This window comes from Sinocyclocheilus rhinocerous, unplaced genomic scaffold (assembly GCF_001515625.1).
Source record: "Sinocyclocheilus rhinocerous isolate Xijiao unplaced genomic scaffold, SAMN03320098_v1.1 scaffold132, whole genome shotgun sequence".
Taxonomy (NCBI): domain Eukaryota; kingdom Metazoa; phylum Chordata; class Actinopteri; order Cypriniformes; family Cyprinidae; genus Sinocyclocheilus; species Sinocyclocheilus rhinocerous.
The window spans coordinates 507,286-531,322 of NW_015627050.1; the positions used below are offsets into that span (position 1 = coordinate 507,286).

The 24,037-nt window shown below is 37.2% G+C and overlaps 1 protein-coding gene across 1 annotated transcript in view; it reads left to right on the forward strand.

Annotated features, from left to right (window-relative positions):
* LOC107720738 (leucine-rich repeat transmembrane neuronal protein 4-like) overlaps positions 1-24,037 on the forward strand; it is a 104,891-nt gene that overhangs the window by 71,920 nt on the left and 8,934 nt on the right. Inside the window, exon 3 of the mRNA XM_016528566.1 lies at positions 9,444-11,080. Coding sequence (XP_016384052.1) covers positions 9,444-11,080 — 1,637 coding nt within the window. The remainder of the gene's footprint in view (positions 1-9,443; positions 11,081-24,037) is intronic.

The following is a 24,037-nucleotide window of genomic DNA, read 5'->3' on the forward strand; positions in this document are numbered from 1 at the left end:
CAAATTATATTTAAAGTTGCTTAAGCGAAATCAAGGAGTTTATAAGACTGGTTTATTCATTCTTTATACTGTAGACATGTAGAACATATCCGCGTTTGTGCATCAATGTCTGTAATGTGTGCTGTAGGTGCGAAACTTTTTGGAATCTTATCCAAGTTGTAGGCTAGTCAATATTGGTCAGTCAGTTTTAGGCCTATCTGTGGATCCGCGACTGAAACTGTGACCACAAACACCATTACCTTAAGTGAATTATATGGCAATAATCAGCAATATGCTTTCACACAAATAACTTTTATTTCTTAATGTTTCAATATGCGTTGACACAAAAGACTTATTGAATTTTTCATTGATACAACATGGCACTGAGTTGTTAGAAAATAAATGCGTAGAGTTATTGCTTGATGACGTCAGGAACCGATGAATCGGCTTTTTGAACCGGTTTGAACCTTTGTCCTGTAGCCAATTTTACCCAATGATTACAACATTTGTCTAAAAAGATTTTTATTTAATGAAAAATTTGCCTTATTAAACAAACTATTATTTTTAAGCTTTTTTTTTTCCTTCTGGGGCCTGAAATGGAGGAATTTGGGTCAATACTGCTAATTAAACAATATTTTGCTGAATGTGTTTTTGTGCTGGCACCTTGGCTGGTTTTGGACTGTCATGGATACATAAAGATGACAATAAAATCGCCTGTAGGTGGCAGCAAATCCCTGTTTTAATAAATGATTTATTGAATCATTCAAATCAAACGATTCGTTCAAAACGGCTGATTCAATTAGAAACTAAACAAGTGAATAGACCGTTGAATCACAGACTGGCTCACATGATTCGTTCAAAAACAGATTCATTCAAGGAATGAAACTTTGCTCTACACTGTTGTATAAAATTATTAGCATATTTATGCTCGCGCACATGTGCTGATAATTCAGAAAAGACATTGTTTGTGCAATGAATATAAAAACAAAAACTTACATGGGTATTTTTTCTTTCATTGCTTGAATTATAAGGGCATTCTAATTACATTCTAATGGGCTTCATTGCGCAGAGAATGCTTCTGGACTCTCAAGATGTGTTTTTGTTTGTTTTTTGCAAAGTCGGTGACATACTCGTCAGCTCTCCTATCGTCTCTCTGTCCCTCACAGTCACATACAGCACAATGACATTATGTCAGGGGAATGTCTTTAAATTCTAATCATGGAAAAATCATACCTTCTGTTGTCTTCTTTTTAAAGAACTTCAAAAGTTGCGCTTGAACCATTTTGCACGAAAAATTACGGAAACTTGCTTCCGCTTGTGGCAGCTTGTTACAGTACCGAGTTCTGATTGGCCAATTATTTAGTTCGTGAATTATCATAAGTAGAGAATTTTAACATTTAATTTGCACGATACATTTTACATAATACACAACATTATTAATCTAAAGGGGATGGTTAGGGGTAGGGATGGGTACCGAAACCTGCAGTATGAAAGACCGGAGTATTGATAAGCTCTGACGTTAACGGTTCTGCTATCAGTACTGGAAAAATTAATAAAACACACATACATTTATTATTGCTATATATACATTATCTTGCAAATTCTATCTCACCAGAGTCGCCAGCTGTTTTTCAAACATTTGTGCAACTAATACAATTTTGGTAATATGCATATAAACAGATAACAAACTTTTAATTAGCAGAGTAGAATAATCATGGCTGATAGTAAGACATGCAAACATAAAAGAAAACCAAACTGGACGCGAGAACAGCTATATATTAAGGACATCATCAAAAATTTGGAGTTGGGATAACCTCCAAACCAAAGCTGGTACCTTTTTAAAAGCTCATTATCGTCAAATGTTTCTAAAATGTTTATATTCCGAGGTAGATTGCTGGCAACAGCCATTTTAGGATAGTTCAGATGTGGTCTTAGTGACTTAGGAGTCCTCTTCACTACTCCTAACGTTGCACAGATTTAGGAGCTAATTATAGTGCTAAAACGCTTTGTGAAATACTCTTAGAACAAAAATTTAGGAGTCCTAAATTTAGGACTGACACGCCCATTATTTTTAAGATTTTCTCCTAAATCGGCGAGTTACGAGCTACTTTTAGCCTTAAGATGTTTTGTGAATACGGGCCCTGATTCAGATCATCAGCTCATTAGGAGAGAGCTCCATAAACTAAATTGATACCGCTTTTCCACCGGGGCTGGTGCCGGAGCCGGAGCCGGAGCCGGAGCCGGAGCCTAATTTGGAACCGGTCTGTTCTTTTTCATTCTAAAAAATCCTGGTTCTGAACCGGCCCCAAAACCTTGCTTGTCTCAAACAAGGGATCCTATGATGTCAGTAGGCAAAGCTTCAACTACAGACCGCATTTTGAAAGGTGCCATTTTTTAAAGTCCCCATGAAATCAAAATTGAAGTTTTTTGTTTTTTCGTATGAATATGTTAGCCTTAAGGTTATCTATAAGCTAGTGTGCTCCAAAACAATGACAAAAATTGCATTTAGAAGAAATAAGCATTCAAAACTTACAGTCTCTCACTTCCGCCAATATGGATCAATGATTTTGATGACATCAACCTACACTTCAGCTTCTCATCAAACTTTCTGTCCAATCAAATGCTGTCTAGAATCTGAAGTGTCCCGCCCCCTACACTATAAATAGATGCTGAAACTGCAGCTGAAATCGGTCACTTGTTCACAGAATTAGTATTTTCTGTATGCTGAATGGAACATAGTGCACTATATGGGGGATAGGGAACGATTCAGACAGTGTAAATATGCTTTCCATTGGGTCGAAAGAAGTCCGGTCCAGAGACACGATATCACTGAGTGGATCATATGCGCGAGTCACACAGACCACAAAACGTATTGAAGCTCCGGCACCAGCCCCAGTGGAAAAGTGGTGTAAGTGTGTCAGATAAGAGAGTCATACAAAATAGGCAGAGTGGTGGGTCCCCAGGACCAGGATTCAAAAACCACTGTAGCATTAGCACGTGTGATATTCTGATAGCTGAAAATCTATTTGAAACCATCCTGTTGTCTTAATTCATTCATTTCATAAAAAACATCTTTGTCAATATTACTGGACTTTGTATGTTATTATTTTTACCATAATTGGGACTAAATCACGCTCAAGAGGGGAATCCTGTAGAGAGACAAACAACTTGAGAAGGGCTTAAACCAGGGGTGTCAGACTCAATTCCTGAAGGCCCGCAGCTCTGCAGTGTTTAGATTCAACCCTAATTAAACACACCTGATCCAACTAATCAAGTCCTTTAGGCTTATTTGAAAACTACAGCTGCATCCGAAAACTGAAAAATGCTGCCTTCGGAGGATGCATTCCAAGGTAGGAAGGCATCATGGTACGACCGAATCAGCTTTACTTCCTGTCTCCTGAGATGCATTTGTTTGATCTATTTTTGAAGGCTGCATAGATGTATCCTTCATGTCCTTTGATATCCTACAATCCTGTGCATTCTAGTCTGACAGTTGAGCTAAAACTTCAAGATGGTGCCTGAAAGTTGCGGTTGGTGGTCTGTTTGTGCATAAATATGTTCCTGACCAAATTCTTCCACTTTTGATGTTAATTCTAGCGAGAAATTAGTATAGAGACAGAGCGACACACGTCATAATCTGAAAACCATGCCCACCGGGGGGAAAACAATCCAACCCTCTCCATTGACTTTGTATTGCGGGAAGCTGACTCCTTGTTATTTCTGACTTGTAACAAAAAACAGAACAATGTCTAAAAGCTGCTGTGTGGCAAGGTGTACAGCAAACAAGCTAAAAAACCCAGAACTACGTTTTTATAAACTGTCGACCCAAAAAAACTAGTGTTTAAGGACACCAAAGTATAGCGCAACATTTCGTATTACTCTGAGAACTACACTCACTGGAGGGAAACGTAATCGGCGACAGGAAACATTCATTATTTTAACCATGTCAAAGGATTATTTCACCACCCTATGTGAACCTGAGAGGAGGACATACAGGTGCATCTCAATAAATTAGAATGTCGTGGAAAAGTTCATTTATTTCAGTAATTCAACTCAAATTGTGAAACTCTAACACTAACAGTAGAACATAAATACAGATAGATACAGAATATTATTATATATTCAATATATATATTGAATATTCAAGATATTCAATATTAGCTTCAGTTCCTGTCTCCTGAGATGCCTTCATCTAGCCGATTTTTGAAGGCAGCATAGATGTATCCTTCACTGCCTTTGATATCCCACAATCCTGTGCGTTCCATTCTGTGACAGTTAAGCTAAAAAAATAAAGATGGCGTCTGAAAGTTGCGGTCGGTGGTCAGTTTGTGTGTAATGTTTTTGATCAACGTTTTCCACTTTTGATGTCATTTCTATCGAGAAATTAATATTGCAGTAATGAAATATTCACTTAGTTATCACCAAAGCTCTCTATATTTTGCTGTAGATCATTAATCCGTTTCTCTGCCTCAGAAGCCTGTCCGAAATCAGTTTCATGAGGTGCCTTCGTGCAAAAACGCTGACTGCAAAGTCATTGCCTCATACGGCAGCAAGTCAGCTGACTAAGTTTTCGGATGCAGCGTACATGTGTGTTGGAGCAGGGTTAGAACAAAACTCTGCAGGGCTCCGGCCCTCCAGGATTTGAGTTTGACACCCCTGGCTTAAACAAATGCAGCGGCTATGAGTCATGTTTCATCATACTTGTAATACAGTGGTTCTCAAACCTGTCCTGGAGTACCCCCAACCCTGCACATTTTGTATGTCTCCCTCATCTATCACACCTGATTCAACTCGTCAGCTCATTAGTGGAGACTGCAAGACCTGAAGTAGGTGTGTCAGCTATAGGGAGATATACAAAATGTGCAGTGCTGGGGGTACTTCATGGAGAGGTTTGAGAACCACTGTTGTAATACAAGGGGAACCTTTGTAGAGAAAATGACCGTTATTTTACATTCCAAGAATAGACACATTTGCATTTTCTGCTCAAAGATTAGTTTGGGAGATACAGCAGGAAGTTTTAATATGGCAAGTGCAGTTCTCTCATTAAACATTTACCCAGTCTATCATGGCTGACGTGTCATTTAAAATTAGTGTTGACTTTACAATTGAGTTTGATGCAAGCAGCGGGAAGTTGGTAGATTTTTTTTTTTCCAGTCTACTGAAACTTTAAAACCATTTGATTCCATTCTGCTAGAAAAGTTCACGTTTTATCCAGGTTTTGCCATTACCTTGGCACTTTGGGTAATAGCCTTAGCTTCACTGTAGCATTTATATGAAATATCACGCTTGTCACTGTGCCAAGGAATACGACAGCTGACTTTGCTCTATGTGCCAACATCTTCCTAGCCATTTGAATAGGGGCCTGCCACAGTTGTACAATGTTTTAAATGAGTGGCTTTTAAATGAACTAACTTTGGATGAGCTATGGTTCATGGACCTTCAAAGTATTTTAGTTCACTGAGTGAAAATTGGTGTCTGGACAATTTTTATCTGCAGTATTACTCACAGGTGGCAGTCTTGCCAGCATGGTCTGCCATAGATCTCTGATTCTTTCGACACTGAATGACATTTGCAGTAAAACAGACACTTCAAGATATTACAAGACCAGGCAGATAGAGGGGTAAAAAACAATATTAATAAATAATATGTACAAATAATACTAATATTAATGATATTAACATACTAATATTAATGGAAACTATAATTAAAAAGGTTATTTATAACACCATTAAGGTCCTATATGGCATTTTTAAAGCATGGTTCTATATGGAACCCTATAAAAAAGGTTCTATTTAGCACTAAAAAGGGTTCTGCTATTGTTACAAGCTGAAGAACCCCCCTTTTCTGGTACTGTTTAGAACCATTTTTCTTAAGTGTAACTGTGTAACCGTCAACTGTGCCGTTGCATTTGTAAGTGGCTTGTTAGATATTCTCTTGGTTTGAGTTGCATCAAACACATTCAGAGCCTGAGTTTTGGTTTATGAGGAGTATTATAAATATTTTAACTCGGTTGCCATTGATTGGCACTGCCTTGGTAGATAAGGATCCTGCATTAGAGAGTTACTGCTGTCAGCTGGCAGTTGCTGTCAGTTTATTGGTTTGATTGCACCTGGAATATGAAAATCCTTGATACCAAATTGCTGCCAAATGAAAAAATGGAGACCAAGATAATTTTTGCAATGCAACCTTAAGCTCAGGCTGACACATTTTATACTAAGGGTGGGCAATGTCACTAAGGCTGAATTTATTTAAAGGGGTCATATGATGTTGCTAAAAATAACATTATTTTGTGTATTTGGTGTAGTGAAATGTGTTTATGCGGTTTAAGGTTAAAAAACACATTATTTTCCACATACTGTACATTATTGTTTCTCCTCTATGCCCCGCCTTTCTGAAACACGTTGATTTTTACAAAGCTCATCGGTCTGAAAAGCGAGGTGTGCTGTGATTGGCCAGCTATCCAGTAGGCCGGCGGCCTAAAGTGAGCGGAGGCCGGCGGATTCGACGAAGGAGCGGCCAGTGGGCTTGCGGCAATCACATGTGACGACCCCGGGCTGGACTCCGCTTGCAACTTTAAAGATCTTCTTTATGCACCAAGAGCTTGTAACACTTCAAAGAGAAAGGACAAATTGAAATTGCATCATATGACCCCTTTAAAAAAAACAAAAAAACAGTTAAACAGTAATATTGTGAAATATTATTAAAATGTAATTAGAACTGTTTTCTATTTGAATATATGTTAAAGTTACTCCAATCTTCAAGGTCACACAATCCTTCAGAAATTATTCTAATAATTGAGCACCAAAAATTATGTTGACCAAAAATTTTTGGGTGAACTAACCCTTTAAGACTGGTTTTGTGGTCCAGTGTCACATTTTAGTAATATTTTTATTTATAATTTATTTTGCAAATAAAATTCTTTATTAGTATTTTTTATTAAAAATACTGATTCTTATTATACCGTCTGAGCATATTTATTTTAGTGAAATCAATTAGGCTCTTCTCATTCCCTTTTTCTTTTTAATTGAGCATAGTTATTCAGTGTTTTCTGTGTTTTTGAAGCCTCTTCATTGTACAGTTTGTCCATTTTTACATTTTGTTTAGCCTTTGACATACAGTAAACCTTTCGGATGACTAAATAATTACTATAAATGCACAACTTATCCTTACAGCTCATGTTGATTGGGTGACCATTCTCACTGAATCAGACTTCTGATTGTGCAGTTCTTGTTTTTGTTACTATCCATTAAAAGATTGGCACATAATAACAGACATCTGTCATGAATCAAACTACAGTGCAGCATGCGAGGATATCTCAATAAAAAGACATAGTCCTTCCATTATTTTGCAGTACACTGTTTTTTTTGTTTTGAACATATTACATTTAATTCAGCCTGGTAACTCACATTTCACAGTGTATGTAATTTATGATATTTTGGCCGTGGCACTGGAGATTCAGTAGAAATATGCTCTTTGCAGCCAGATGGTCTAGTTAGGGCAAGACGAGCCAAAGATAGCAGGCCCACGCTGTTGAGCCAAACCTTGACCCCTTGGGTTAATAATGTCTATTACTAGGATGACAAAAAATAAATAAAAGCAAACAAACAGGTAAGTTTTTCCTAGAACTTCAGGCTGGGTATTTCAAGACTACATTTGTATTGTTGTGGCTACAGTATACGGACAGCTCAGTATGTGTTTCTAGGGAATCTTAGGTTAATCTTCTCTGATTCGTTGTATATTTCCTGTTTCATGTAGCTCTTAAGACTTACATGGACACCTAAGGAAGCATGACCCAAACACAATGACACTTTACAAATGTGTGTCCTTGTAGAGAGGGAAATAATACTGGACTACCAGCGAAGCATAAGAATTGATAATAGTCAACAAGTCATTTGGAAACAGAGAGATGGCCCTGGGTCATTTTTTTCTAGCCAAAAAGTCTCAGTGGACAGGTAATAGCTGGTGTGATGGTTTTCATTGCCTTATATTTGCCTGGAAATCTACACTGAGTCAGTGCATGCCAACCACAATGATGTGCAATTATGAGATTGATTGCTTGGACTCTGAATTGTTTTTGTCACCACTGTGGAGAAAAAGAGAACTTAAATAAGATGGCACTGTTGTAAGTTATAATGACAGTGATCTCTCATTTTTTTTGTTTTTTTTTCCAGTCCTCCTCTGAAATGTTCTTAACAGCCTCAGTGGGATTATAGTTTGGTAAAACTGATGACTCTGTAATTTGCTGTGTATGCTTGGATGGCCTCCGTCCTCCTTTTTTACAGTAGACAATGAGTTCATGGTACACGCAGTGCAGATCTTCAACTGAATGCTTATACATTAAAACTTTGATCATTTTTTTTTCTCTTTGTTCTGCATATTGCTGTATTCTATTTCCTGGCAAAGACAACTCCTGTTGCACTTAAAACGTATGAGATGAAAAAGATTGTAATGAAATTGTCCATTTTGCATCATCTTTTCTGGCATGGATAACAATATGAAACACATTTCAGATAGCAGAGGTAATAGCTTCTGAGTAATTATGTTTGAAGTAATGATTCAGCTCTAAATTGACTAATCAATTTCCATAGAACAGTATAAAAATGGTATTAAAGATATTGCTGGACATTAGTCACATCTTAAAGTTGATTAGTGCATAGGTGATGATTACTAAGCTTTAAAAATGGTTTCTAGTAAATTAATCCAAATGACTCTCTTGAGACTCTTTATGTAATTCTAGTGTAATTCAAAAGAGAGTGCCAAAGGCTAAATAACAGATTTATAGTGATTTGCTTTGAGCTGTGTAGAACTTATAAATCCTGGGTGTTACGTTACTGAATAATATATGTGCAGATGTCATGACAGCTGGATGTGTACAACATCTGCCAGTGGTCATTTTGAGATCTCATTAGAATATGAGATCTATATGATCACACATTAATATCTCTCATGTTCTGAGACAGAAGCAAACCAATTAGAAGTAATACAGTTGTGTGTGCTAATCTCGACAGGGAGTGGAAAGGTTTTTATTTCATTAATTGATCTATTACCTCTCAGTTTAGAGAGACAAACAAACTGCAAATTCCAATTATGCAGTCAGCCAATCCCAAAATAAGTAGCAAACAAAAAGGCTCAAAGAGCCATTAAAGAAATCACAATTTTTCAGTAACTACCATCACCAGTAACATTTCTATGAATGACAGTGTTTCAGTCCTGGGTGATATTTCACTTGAAATTGTTGTTTCAATTGAATGCTAATTAAATTTCATCAAGATTGCAGATGAATCATACAGAATAAAGTAAAACAGTTATGTCAAATTAGCTATTGACCTCCTTAAGTATGGTGTGCCATTTAAGGATGGTAGTAGCATTTAATCGTATGAGCTTGACAACTGAATATTTTGCCAAATAAAACTGGTCTTCTTGTTAAACATGATAAGCTGATGTTGTGCTTTTTCCCTCTGCAGGTTCTGTTATTTGTGACAAGAGATTAGCGGGCCTCCTCCTCCTTCAAGCCTCCTCCCTCCTGCTGTTCAGTTCTGGAGAAAGGATGTGCCCCTATAGCTGTCGTTGCGAGGGAAAGATTGTCCATTGTGAGTCAGCTAGCCTCCAGGAGATCCCTGAAAATATTTCAGTTAGTTGTCAAGGTCTGTCCCTGCGCTACAATGACCTGCACACAATGCTCCCTTACCAGTTTGCCCATCTTAACCAGTTACTGTGGCTGTACCTGGACCACAATCAAATCATGTTTGTGGATAGTCGTGCTTTTCAAGGGGTGCGGCGATTGAAGGAATTGATCTTGAGCTCCAATAGGATTTCACAGCTCCATAATGTCACTTTTCACGGAGTACCTAACCTACGCAGTCTCGATCTTTCCTACAACAAGTTGCAGGAGCTGCAGCCAGGCCAGTTTTTTGGTCTTCGAAAACTGCAGAATCTGCACTTGCGCTCCAACGGGCTGATGACAATTCCTGTCCGGGCATTTCTAGAGTGCAGAAGCTTGGAGTTTCTAGACTTGGGTTATAATCGGCTTCGGGTTCTGACTCGTACGGCATTCCTGGGTTTGTCTCGACTTATGGAACTCCACCTGGAGCATAATCAGTTTTCACGAATCAATTTCTTTCTTTTTCCTCGCCTTGCTAACCTTCGTGCCCTGTATCTACAATGGAACCGTATTCGAGCTATCAACCAAGGCCTTCCGTGGAGCTGGTATACCTTGCAAAAGCTTGATATCTCTGGCAATGAGATACAAGTTCTAGATCCTGTAGTATTTCAATGCCTTCCCAATCTTCAGGTTCTCAACCTAGAGTCTAACAAACTGGCCAATGTGTCTCAGGAGGTTGTGGCTGCCTGGATCTCCCTAACAGCCATTAGCCTTGCAGGCAACATGTGGGATTGTGGACCAGGCATTTGTCCTCTTGTTGTCTGGCTCAAGAATTTTAGAGGCACCAAGGACACTAGTATAATCTGCAGCAGTCCTAAGCACCTTCAAGGGGAGAAGGTCATGGAGGCTTCAAAGAGCTACATTGACTGTGATGATTATGAAATTACTGCTCAATCACCTTTGTATCTGCAGACCTTTGATCCAAATTTTGATCTTACCCCTGAACCAACAATGGCTCCTACAACACCGCCTCCACCCCTGCCTTCACCTGCCTCTGAGGTGCCTTTTCCGCCTCTCCATCCTCGACCGCCTCAACATCCCACCTTCCACAGCCGTGAAAACCCAGATCCCAGAGACTCCCGTCAATGGACACCCTCATCATCCGACAGCTTAGGAGTGACACCAGCTCCTGAGCAAGACAATGTGTCATTTCACAAGGTGGTGATGGGTGGGGTGGCACTGTTCCTCTCAGTGTCCCTTGTCTTGTCGGTAATTTATGTCTCCTGGAAACGTTACCCCGGTGCCACCCGACTGCTGCAGGAGAGTTCAGTGGGCCGAAAGCGGAGGAAAAAGAGTCAGGAGCCAGAACAGAAACTGAGCTCCCAGCTCCAGGAATATTACATGAGCTACAATCCTGCAGCCACGCCAGAAGCCTTGGAGGTGCTGGGTAATGGGACAGGTACCTGCACCTGCACCATATCCGGCTCCCGGGAATGTGAGGTATGACATGTGAAAGCAGCTTAAAATCAAATCAGATCAAAACAAATGAACGACTCAGGAAATAAGAGGTAAATTCTCCATTGTGCATGCTGTAAATATTCATCAGAGCAAAGGTAAGCACCCTTGACTCCTTGAATTGACTTGAAATGACTCATGAAAGGGATTGTCTCACTTACTTTCCTTCACTCCACTTTTTTAATCCATAGACATATTGTCTCGGTATGCATCTCTATGGGCATTTTTGGCTGATACCAATAATCATTTAAATTTTGAAGCTGATAACCGGTATATTGGCTGATATTAGCTAACAGTTGACATCTTGTGTGATTGATTGCAACACTTACCTTAAAAGTCCAGTCATCTACATGCTCATATGGATACCAAACATCATATTAAATATATCTGCATTTTTTACTTATCAGACTGATAATGTTAACATTATCAGTCTGTCACCTTTATTGAGTGATATCAGTATGACCACAGAAACATTGTGCATCCCTAATGTTGTCATAAAATGTTAACTCTAAACCAGGAGTCAATGGTTTCTTTACCAAAAAGCACTGCCCTGCTGCACACATCTTGGTTTTGGCCTCGTTATTTCATTCGTGAAAGGCTTATTCATTTTGTTTGACTGAATGATTATGATTAGTATGCTTTGTGTTTGGGACACTGATATTCACTTGAGATGTAAAAGGGTTTCCCGAAAACCTCTGATTTGATTATTATTATTATTATTACTTTCAGACAGTCAAATCCCTGCACGTTGCATTAGGAATGGGTTTGCATCATTTCGCTTCTGAGAGTACAGCAGAAAGAACTTTTTAAAAAAGACATCTGTCGATAATCAAAATTGCAGTGCGGGCAATGATATATTGACTGTCACAACCCATTAGAACATGCAAAATGGCTCCTTCTTTACTTTCTAATGTCATGTGTTTAAAAGCATCTTTCTCTCTATCTGTCTAAATCCATAATTGGTTTTTATTCAGGTCTTTTGAAAGATTTTAAAGGCTGAATTTTCATTTTGGATATATTTCATGTGCAAAGCAATGACCGCTTTAATCATGTTGGGATGACATCGGTGATGGCAGGCAGGGATATAGTAAAGTTTTTCACCAGCGTTCATAGCAGTCTTGAGCGTAAAGTGAAGATGCTGCTTTTAACAGTCGTGCAAAATCCCATGATGTGAATCTACCTCAGTTCAGCCAGGAATAGTCTGTAAAAATCTGTAAAATCATTATGTGCACAGAGCATGTCTGAACAGAAAGGTTTATTTGCACTTAAAAGAGAAGCTGTATTTGGCAAGCAAACCAAAATGCTCAACTGGAAGTAATCTACTTATTTAAATTTAGCTAATAGAAGTAACTAAACATCAGTGAATAAGAAAAGCTATTAAACTCTGTAAATGTTTAGTTTGAGCAATGAAATCACTGAGTTGAATTAATGAGAAAATGAACATACATAATAGGACAAACAATAAGATGTGCTAATACAATACCACACAATACAAGTTTCCTTTTGGCTGATGCTTCAGATTTTCTATTCAAGTTTTAGTATGTTATTCTAGAGATTCTAAGTAAAACACCACCTCCATAACAAAGTGGGTGGTTACATGGCAGATTCATTTGCACCTTGTCAATGCACTTGGTGTTACCCCAAGAAGATCTTGTTTTGAATTGTGAGAAAGCAAGATAACACTTTATTGATCCCATAAAGGAAATTCAGGTATTGCAGCAGCTAGACTTCTTTAAAAACATTTTCAGCTGAGAGAAAGTTTCACACCTTCATGGCAGCATGGAAGAAGTAGCTCCATGATATGGATGATTTTCATGATTTCCAAAAGTCTGAACAGCATTGCCTTCAGCCACCACCTGTAGGGGAATGAGGTTTGGTCTTGGACTGAGGTACCTTTCTTGATTAAGCTAGAGCCCTGTGTCACCTCCTGCCTAGGTGCTGCAGCCCCTTCTTATACAGGGAGTTTGTTTTTGCTACCCACTCCAGGTTATTGAATGGGTGGACCACATGTAGACCTATACCACCCCAGTGTTGTCGCCATTTACAATGACAGGTGTGAATCGAGTTCTTTTCCTCCCAAAGTCTCCTTACCATTCCTTAGTCTAAGTCTTAGAAGAAGATTTTGAATAGAGGCAATGGATTCCCATAGAGCTATTCACATTGAATGTGACCTTTCACCCACTGACAAACAGATTTTCTTTTTTTTTTTGAATGTCTGTTTTTTTTCCTTGTCCAGCATTGAAATGCATCGGCCATTAAGACCCAGAGGCAGTGCAGATACACATATCACAGCATACTTTGTGATTGGCGAGTTCTTTGTACAAATATTCACATTCACAATTTAGTCTCAATATTTTTGTCTGTATTCTAAACACATTTCTACATCTACATTCTTAACATTCTTCAACATTTTCATAAAATATATTTCAGCCAGTGTTTATCCTGGCTCAGAATGAGGCAGAGGTGGTAACATCCTGATCATGTGCACACATGCACTTGTACCATGCCTTCAGCTGGCTGGAGCAAACACTTTTTTTGCAAACAACATATTTTAGGTGTTCTAATAATTAGATGATTGAAGAAAATAACAGTAATCAAGTTCAAGCATATTCTACAAAAAGCTAACCTGTTGAACATTAAATACAATATAACAGCAATATATATCCACTCCTCATAGTCCAATGCCTCCTGGCCCACATTGATTTGGTCCCAAATTTATCCATTTATTATTAAGAGTCTTTCTACAAAATAAAAGAAAACTACTTCTTATGACCTTACATTAATTATTTTGCCAAAATGCATGAAATACGTATAATCACAGCAGTGTAACAGGTGCATTAGAGCTAACATTAGCATCATGATACAGGAGACAATATAAGATTAATACTACGCTTTTACTCTAAACTCACTTTAAACCATCATTGAGTGTTTGTAATATCTTCCAGTTGCGATCTAATGCACACATCACATACAAATCATTACTATCATAATCATGTGTTTATTAGCTTTATGTCTCACATGCAGAAACACTTCTCTGGGTTTGTTATGTATGGAAAAGAATGTGAAAGTTCGTCATTGAAAGAGACAGGGCAGTTTATGAACACATAATATGAGTGACATAACAGCGATCACGCAAGAGAAAGCATAGGCAGACAACGCTGGAAGCTGCTAATGCTCATCAGGTCGCACCATTCCGTGGAAAATTAATAGAAATTATGATTATGTCCAAAGAAATATGAAGCGTGTACAGATATCAGTATTTCTCCAAATGTGCACACTTTTGGATTAAAATCCCTAATGGATGCGGTTTAGTATAGCTTGCATGTGACTGCCTGCCTCAGTTGTGTCGAAAGCTACAGGTAGCCACCTCGTAATTTTCTATGCTGGAAAAAACCTGTATTTTATTCAATAAAAACAAGGGCTGTCTTTAAAATATCACACTACAACTGGTCACCAGTTTGCTTTTATAACGTTGTTTTTATACTTAAACTCTTTTAAACTATTCCAACTCAAACTTAGTAGTAAATTCATGTTATGTCATGTCTTGGGAGTGAGTCCACCCAATATCATTCTGTAAGTTCATATCGTTGTTGATTTTTTTCACCTAGCATGAAACTAGAAAGAACATGAAATACAAAAGTCTGCAATATTACACACACAGCAGTGAGTAATGAACAAACACGCACACACACACACACCCGGAGCTTTGGGCAGCCAATGCTGTGGCGCCCGGGGACCAGTTGGGGGTGCGGTGCCTTGCTCAAGGGCCTCACCTCAGTCGTGGTATTGAGAGTGGAGAGAGAGCTGGCTATTTACTCCCTCACCTATCAATCCCTGCCAGACCTAAGACTCGAACCTGCGACCTTCGGGTTACAAGTCCGACTCTATCCATTAGGCCACGACTGCCCCTAATCTTAATTACTTAATCTCTTTTTTACCCATGTTTTTGCTGCTTACTTTCAAGTTTTTATGGAATTTAATAAATTATTATTATAATTATTATTATTATTATTATTTTTTTTTTACATATGTCTGATTACAGAGCTGCTAAGAGGTGTGTAATAGAAAATATTGCTCCTTTGAAACATTTACAAAGAACTGAGAAAAAAAAATATATATTTTTTTACCAATCAATATTAAAGAAAACAATTTAAATATAACTGCATCATTTACTAGACCTTTCAGGTTTTTAGTCTCAGTAGAACCTTTGTTTTTGTTGTTGTACTGGTTCCTGGCGATGTTTAATAATACAAGAGCAAGCATCCATTCTGCTTATGCGAGCACAGTGTTGCTGTGCCGGGTTCAGAGCTTTTCATTTCAGGCCATGCACAGTGGAGGCTGTCCCTGTGGATGCTAGTAAGACACGTTGATTATGAGCAGTACCCGTGTATCACAGTGTGCTGAAGCTTTTGGTCTGTAATAGAATCTGCAGTGGTGAGGAGGAAGGGGAGAAGGAATGAAAGCCCAGGCAGCTCTTTGGACTTGAATGAGCTTATTCATCTGCTCCTTTCCCACAGAATGCATTAGTAAGATTCAGACACATTGGCTCTGAATTTTCAGTATGTGAAAATAAAATCACAGTATGACTGGTAACATGCTTCAAATATATCTGGAATAAATGTAAAGTATAGAGTACAGTCAGCTGCTCTTTAGGCTCCTGCATGATTAAAAAGACTGAAATAATATTTTATTGTGAAACATACTCCACAACTGTGAAAATGTATTATTAGTATTATTATTAGTAGTAGTAGTAATTCAATTTATTTATTTGTTTGTTTGTTTTTTTGTACAGTTTGCTTTAATTTTTTCAGTGCTGCATTTGTGTTACCTTTATACATTTACCAAACACTTTTAACCAAATTGACGTACAGTAGAGGAATATACACAGTTTGTAATTGTTTGAGCAAACAATACTCATAGTATATAACACCTGGTTTAATGAGAGCAGTTTCAAACAATCAATTTATTTTCTGATTTAACAATTATTCACTCACCCTTTTTCATCAGTACTTAAGATGAAAATTGTATAGATAATTTGACATATATTGTCTAAAATACTAGTTGATGATACTAGGGTTTTAGGTGGTGTACTGAACCCACTGTGCTTCAATATCAATTGTTTGTTTAAATTCCGTTCTTGGCAGACTGTCAGCCCAATAACATGCAAGGACGCTGACACATTTTCCTCGCTCAAACTCATGGACTATTGAATAGATTCCGCCAGACTTCAACACATGAACAAAAGATGTAGCTAAATCAGTAATTAGCGCGATTCCTTACAAAAACATGACCCTGGTGTGATATATAGACATTCTGAAATTTTTGATCATCTTTAACTCTCGAAAACCCACTATAGCAAAATTGCAGCTCTTGTTTTAAAGCAATAATACTTTAGTATTATCATTACAGTAGCTGATACTCTGAACTGCATTCCAGGAACAGTTTAAAAACACACAAGTTGCACAAAAGTTGCACAACAAGGTCACTGTGACACAATTGCTAACACTTTTATAACATAATTTGGTTATTTGAACTGTGATATGTTTAGTGATTCAAGAAATTTCTTCTTAAATTGTACTCAAAATTCAGCAAAAAGTGTAGCAAAAATAAAATGCAACGGTGTGCCAATATCTTTTCTATCTTCAGATAGTTGAGCATGTTCAGATTTTTTTTTTTTTTGTCATAAAAAGAAAATTATTTTTGTCATATCTTTATGAAGCTTTAAATAAAGCCTGAGAGGTCTGAGATTTAACTCTTTAGGCCAGAGCAACAATGCCTTCCTAAGTCAGGTGAAAGCAATTATTATGTGTAGATGAATTTAAAGCAAAATAAATATTTCCAAATTACATTTTCAATTTCAGCCTCCTAGCTTGTTGGTGACCCTTTTTAATCTTAAAAGACCAATGTTGCAATTTTGCAGTACTTTCCTAAAAGTATGCTTAGAAATCATGATTTTTGTTCTCAGTGGCTTCCAAAAAACCTGTTTAAGGTAATAAAAAGGTATCATCAATATTAGTGCTTGGGTCTGTGCAGATTACTGATGGATTGAATGACATGATTGGATTTTCTGCAACATCCCTACAATTTTTGGAGACAGTAGTGTCATACTGTATCATTCATCTCTCTACTGTAAGCCAGTTTTTTTTAACATCATATGAACCGGTTACAGCACATGCCCATTGATTCTCATCAGACTAAAACGTCCATTAAATACTTAATGCCTCTAGATGTCAAAGAGGGCATCATTATGAATGTTATGAAATTTATGATTCACATTTGTTATATTTTTAAAAGCTGTTCTTTTAAGAGCAGTTTTCCTTCACACCTCCCCAAATTAACCATTAATGTATTAATCAATCATCTGTGGAGAGTACACTGTTCTTTTAAGGCACTTGAGACAGTAACAGCAAGTGAAGAAAGAGTAAAAGTTAACAGTTCAAAGGTAATGAGAAGTAGAACATGTCTTTCAAACTTCAGTTTCTCCTTTTACCCTCAAACAGACGTCTCTTCAAAAATAATTACAAAACTAGGCCACATGGTCAGACAGGTGAAAGAAATGAGTATGTGTACTGTAGGATGAGTTTAACAAATTAAGCCAAATGTAAAGACTTTTCCACTTCTGGTGAACCAAGCGTGAAAGTCTTAACTCAAATCATCTAGTTTGTTTGTTGTAAATGACTCTAGGCTTGCCTCAAATGGACATTTTATTGTACGTTTTATTAAAAGCCCCAGCTGGAACCATGTACAGTCCTCAGGCGAAGACAACGGGGAAGCTTCTTCTTCTTCTTGGCAGAGATTTTAATTAAATGTGAGACAGCAGCTATTTGAGAGAGAGAGAGAAATTTTATTTTATTTTTTTAAGACTTTGGTCAGGTTTAGCATGAGAATCCAACTCTTTAGCAGTGTAAATAAGTCAGAATGCATGAAATAGCATTAGACATCCCCTTTAAACTTCCACAAAACGGCATTCAAGTTTTCATTTGATGAGTGCACATACACATACACCCCATCATGCCAAACTAACGTGCATTGCAGCTTTGTTGATATAGTGGAGCCTTAGTGTTTGGCTCATACAGTCAAGATGCAAGAGTTTTATTGTCATATGTACAGAAAACACTCTGTTAAACTATACAATGAAATTCTTACTCTGAGAATCCTCTAGCAGCCTGGCCATGAATGTGAGGACAAAAACCACAAATACTCAATACAAAAGTTACACAATTACAAAAGCATTAGTACAGTGTGTGCATATATAAGTGTGAATCTACAGTGTAGACATACAGTATAAACAGTGTATGTAAACATGCAAGCATACAGTACAGTATATATACATTATATATTATAAAGCATATATATTTATATATATATTACATTATACTATATATATTACAGTATATATAGGTGTTATGTAATGTAAACGTAAGCATATAGTATATACAGTATTTATAAAGTGTATGTAAGTGTACAGTATATACATACATATGAATTGTTTAGTGCAATGTAAACATGGCGAATATGCCTGTTGAGGTAGGTTGGAGATTGATAGCCTGAGGGTAGAAGATTGTTGTTCTGGCTTTGACACTCCAGTAGCGTCTGCCTGATGGTAGGAGTGTGAGAAGTCTGTGCTGTGGGTGACTAATGTATTTGATGATACTGATGGCCCTCTTGACGATTCTGGTCTCGGAAAGGCTGGCCAGTGATAACTTGAGCTGATCTCACTTATACCCGCTGTAGGGCCTTACGATCCTGTACTGTGCAGCAGCCAAACCATACCGTGATGGAGCTGGTGATGGACACTCTCGATCGCACACCTGTAGAAGTTGCTGAGGATTTGTCTTGACATGCCAAATTTCCTCAGCCTCTTCAAAAAGTGCAGACGTTGATGTGATTTCTTGACCAGCTCTGTAATATTTTGAGACCAAGTAAGATCATCAGTGATGTGAACACCCAGGAATATGAAACTGCTCACTCTCTCCACCTCTGTCCCACCAATGCACAGTGCTGAGTGCTGCTCCTTCTTCCTCCTTAGATCATCTCCTTAGTTTTGTTGACATTCAGGGAGAGATTGTTATCCTGACACCACGTCACTAAGTCAGGCACTTCCCTCCTGTATGCTGCCTCGTCAGTTGTCACCTCCCGTTATCAGTCCAATGACTGTTGTATCATCAGCGAATTTGATGATTCCGGTGTTGTTCTGGGTCGTGGGTAAAGAGTGGAGTTCCTGTGTTTATGATTATGGTTTTGGATGTGTGATTCCCAATTCTGACTGTCTGTGGTCTGCCTGATAGAAAGTTCTGAATCCAGCTGCAGAGGGTGGGTGGCACACCAAGGGTATAAAGCTTGTTGGTGAGCTTTGAAGGAACCACTGTGTTGAATGCTGAGCTATAATCTGTAAACAGCATTTGAACATAGCCGTCCTTGTTTTCCATGTGTGTGAGGGTAGTGTGTTTTGTGGTGTTGATATTAGGGTTGGGTATCGTTTGTTTTTTTTTCGATACTTTTAAAATGTTTCCGGTGCCTGAACCGATACTTATTAAAGAATAGAGAAAGAATAGAGAATGCTAGTGTTAGAGGCACTTTTTTCTTTATAAATAAAACAAGTAGTTAAAATAGAAATAGAATAGAGAGTGCAAATGTTAGAGGATCAAGTTTTTTAATAAAAAAAAACAAGCAGATAAAATTAGAAGTAGCATTAGAATAGAGAGTGCTAGAGTTAGAGGGTCAAATGAAGATGAAATGCCAGTGATGATGCTTCTTGCGTCCGTTTCGGAGAACCTGAGGAAATATTTCAATCGATCACTCAGGCATGGCACCGAAATCTGCGTTCGGATTCGGTTCTAGTACATACCGGTTACATAGGTACGGGTTTCGGTACCCAACCCTAGTTGATAGCGTCCTCTGATGACCTATTCGGTCTATATGCGAATTGAAGAGAATCCAAGGTGTCTGGAATGAAAGTCTGGATGAAACTCATGACGATTCTCTCGAAGTACTTCATCACTATTGGTGTCAGTGCAATGGGCTGGAAGTCTTTGAGGCAGGCTGCTTTGCTGTTTTTAGGCAGTGGTAGGATGGTGGTGCTCTTCAAGCAGGTGGGAATTGATGCTTGTGCGATAGATGAATTGAAAATATCTGCAAAGACTTTGGCTAGTGCAGATGAGCAGTTTCTGAGGACCCATCCCGGGATGTTGTCTGAGCCAGCCACTTTCTGTGGGGTTTTTTCTTTTTTTTTCACGGAAAGTTTTTGCTATACCGTTGCAGATGAGACTGTAAATGGTGGATGTGTGAATGATGAGTTCTCTTCATTCCCATTAGCCTGATTAATGCCTGGTGGTTCGTTGTTGAGAACCTGAAAGCGTGCACAGAATTAATTTAATTCATCAGGTGTGAAGTGGCTGTCAATGTTCTCACACCTGCATTTGCTCTGATAGTCTGTGATATTCTGTAATCCCTGCCACATGAGGGGGTGTCAGCAGTGTGGTGACACTCAGAAGATAAAATAATCTGAGCGCCACATCTTTCTTATTAAATACAGGAAACATATTTAATAATTGAGTTCTTTTTATCTTCTGTTTGGGCATTTCCTAGCAAACTTTCATTTGGATTGGTCAGTGAAATCTGATGATAGTCGCTACAGGATTTTTGTTATCTCGGTTTCTGGTTTTTAAGTTATCCAGCCTCCAACCATGAGTCAGCAGACTAAATTTTTACCAAAGCGCTTCAATGAATGTGTGAGGATGGAATACAGAGAAATAAAAGATCTGTAGTCTCTGTGGACTTGGGTTTACTTTAGTGCAATTGAAATTGTCTGGAGTGGTTGCTCTACCATGTAAAAGTCTCAGTACGGCTTCAAAGGTCAAAGACTGTTATTCCTCAGCTTTTGTCTTGAGTACCGGGTACAGATCAGCTGATCTGTACATCATTCTCATAGCAAAGATTCAGTTTTTCAAAAAAAAAAAGTCCCATTGTATGACACCTCAAACAAGGAACCTTTGAACTGTACATATTCCATGGTCCATATTCCTGAATTCAGTCAATAAATTTTATTTTATTTTATTAGAAAGTCAGAGAAGATGTTGAGTATTATTTAGATGTGGAATATTATTTATTCAAGTAGCAATGCATAATTTAAAGGATAAATTAATAGCTTTATATTTTAATTACATATTTCAAATAACTAAACCTAAACAAAAGTATTAAATTGACATTTGATGGAATTTATAGTTAATTCTGTAATTTAAAAAATATTGATTATTAGTCATATTTCTTAGAGATACTTTTCATCAATTTCTTTCTCAAGTCTTTGTATTGGTTTTTTATTTAATTTTATATTTATTGTGTTTTATTTAATTAATTAATTATTATTATTTTTTTTTGGGTACAGTGAAGTCAGAAAAAGTTGAGTCTGGGAAGAGTGTAATGCTGTTATTTAATAATGTGCAATATCACAAACCAATTTAAAATGTGAATTTTTGTAGCTTCCTATTTTAGTTACTAATTTCATATAGCTTAACAAAAATAATAAATTGGCTTTTATGGAACTTATAGTTAGTTCTTTAGTTGAAAAAAAAGAGTAATATTTCATAGAGCTACCTTTCATCTTTCATGTTTCACAAATCTTTGAATTATTGATAAGCAGTGAAAAGATGGTTGAAGAGGTTTTTTTTTTTTTTTTTTTTTTTTTAATGGAGGCTGCAGTCCAGTGAAATGAAACAATCCACATTTTCTCTCTCTACCTCTTTTTCATATTGTGCCCCAAGGTACAGAAGTATTTTTATGAAATAGTTTTTTTTTTTTTGGACTCTTCTCACACTGAATATGATTTGAACACTGTTGAAATGACTAATGGGAAATAATCCACACTCTTTCCGTGGCTCTATGACATTTGTCTTTTGGGGTTCATTACTATATACTGTAAACGTGTATTTGTGTGTCGTTCAACTGTGTTGTAGTTTAATTGGATTTTGGGGTGGTTTTCGATGTTTGTCTGAAAGGTCTACTGTACATTTTGAAAGTCTGATGTTATGCCTTTTATTCTCTTTTATACATGCAGCAAAGTATTGCTTTTGATTAGGTCTCCAATCAATCTAATCAAGTTTATTTACTCAGAGATACAATATAATACTGTTCCCAATGTTTTAACACATATGGATGTTAATGCAAGATGTGTAGAAGAGCACACTAGTCTATATGTTATCTTGAAAATAGGGTAATCCTGTATAAATATAAAATAAGATCTTTCCATAGTGTAACTGACCAAGTAAATAGCATTTGATGGAAACCATGACAAGAAAATAGCATTTGATGGAAACCATGACACATACTGCAACCTCACTATTGTTAGTGGAATAAAATGTGTCCAGTTGTTATCATAATAACCCTCTCTACTGAATTTCAATATTGCATTTCTCGAGATTAGGAAAGAAAGATTGGCGATATCCGTCTTGTGGTGAATAATGTGTCCGGGTGCTCAGATGTGGCTCAGCAGTAATGAGCTCAATAATGCAAAAATAAATAAACACAGCCCCGGGGGTTTCAAACAGACTGCCGCTGTCCTTGGATCAGAGAAATTCGAGGGTGGAAATGCCCTGTGTAATGTGATTTGTCATAGATGGTGAATGAGTCCAAGGGCACCAGAGCAGAATGAACACTGAACTTCCTCTTATAAGACACACTAGGGCTTTGAGTGATCTACTGAACATTCATGATAGATTCACGGTCATTTTGTTGGTCATACATTACGCAACACTGTTGTGATGATGTTAATTCAGGTTTGATCTGGCCATTAAGTTTCCTAAAGAAAATTTCATTAGATTAGTTTCATGATTCTTCCTGATTCAAACTTCAGTGTCCAAAATGCTCTTAGAGTTGGTAAGTTTGATTAATTTCAGAGAATCATTTCAAATTAATCATTTCAAAACTTTGATTCAATAATTAGGCTCTTATATATCTAAGGAGAGTTTAATTAGATTATTTTTATGATTCTTCCTGGTTTAAACTTAATTGACAAAAAATTCCAGAGTTGGTGAGGTGAATCAAGTAAATCCATTCAAAACTTTAAGTAATTCAGCTCTCAAATTCCTAGGAGAGCTTCATTAGATTAGTTTTATGATTTTTTCACCCAGATATAAACTTCAGTAGCCAAAATGCTGATTAGAATCTGTGATTTTGATTAATTTCAGTGAATCATTTCAAATGAATCAATTCAAAACTTTGAATCAGTAATTCAGCTCTCAAATAATTCATTTGATGATTCAGGAATGTTCATGCAAGTTCCCGTTTATTTTGGTATTGTTAAATGCCAAGTTCTGTCATGAAACTCGCAGGCTGATGGATTGTTAATGTAAACTGATGATATTCACAACATTAAATTACTTGGCACAAGCTGATTGGTTCATGTTGCATTCGCAGCCAATGAGCTTACTGCTTTACAGTTAAATGGCTGGTTAGTAGGGGTGGAACGGTAAACAGATGTCACGGTTCAGTACGTACCTCAATTCGGGGGTCATGGTTCGATACGATTTCGGTACAACAGGAAAAAAAACAAATCTACTATGCTCGGTTTCTTTTCATTTATTTTTAACAGACAGTAGTACAAATTAAAAAAAATTCCACCTAGATTTGAAAATACTAAATAGTATTACATTATGTTTTAGATATAAAATCTGCAGTACATACTGTATATACATACAAGGAATAAATTCTTGAAATATATTTGATTTAGTTTACAGATAAACAAGAGAGTCCTATTTGTTTTCTATATTTTACAAAAGCACAATGTTTTGTTTTCATTGTGAGTGTACACAAATAAAAGCAGACCTTTATACAGTGATGCATTATTAATAAGACAATAATTGTTTAAAGTTGATTCTGCTGGTATAAGGAAACAGTTGACATGATCGCACTCGCACGCACACACACACACACACACACACACACACA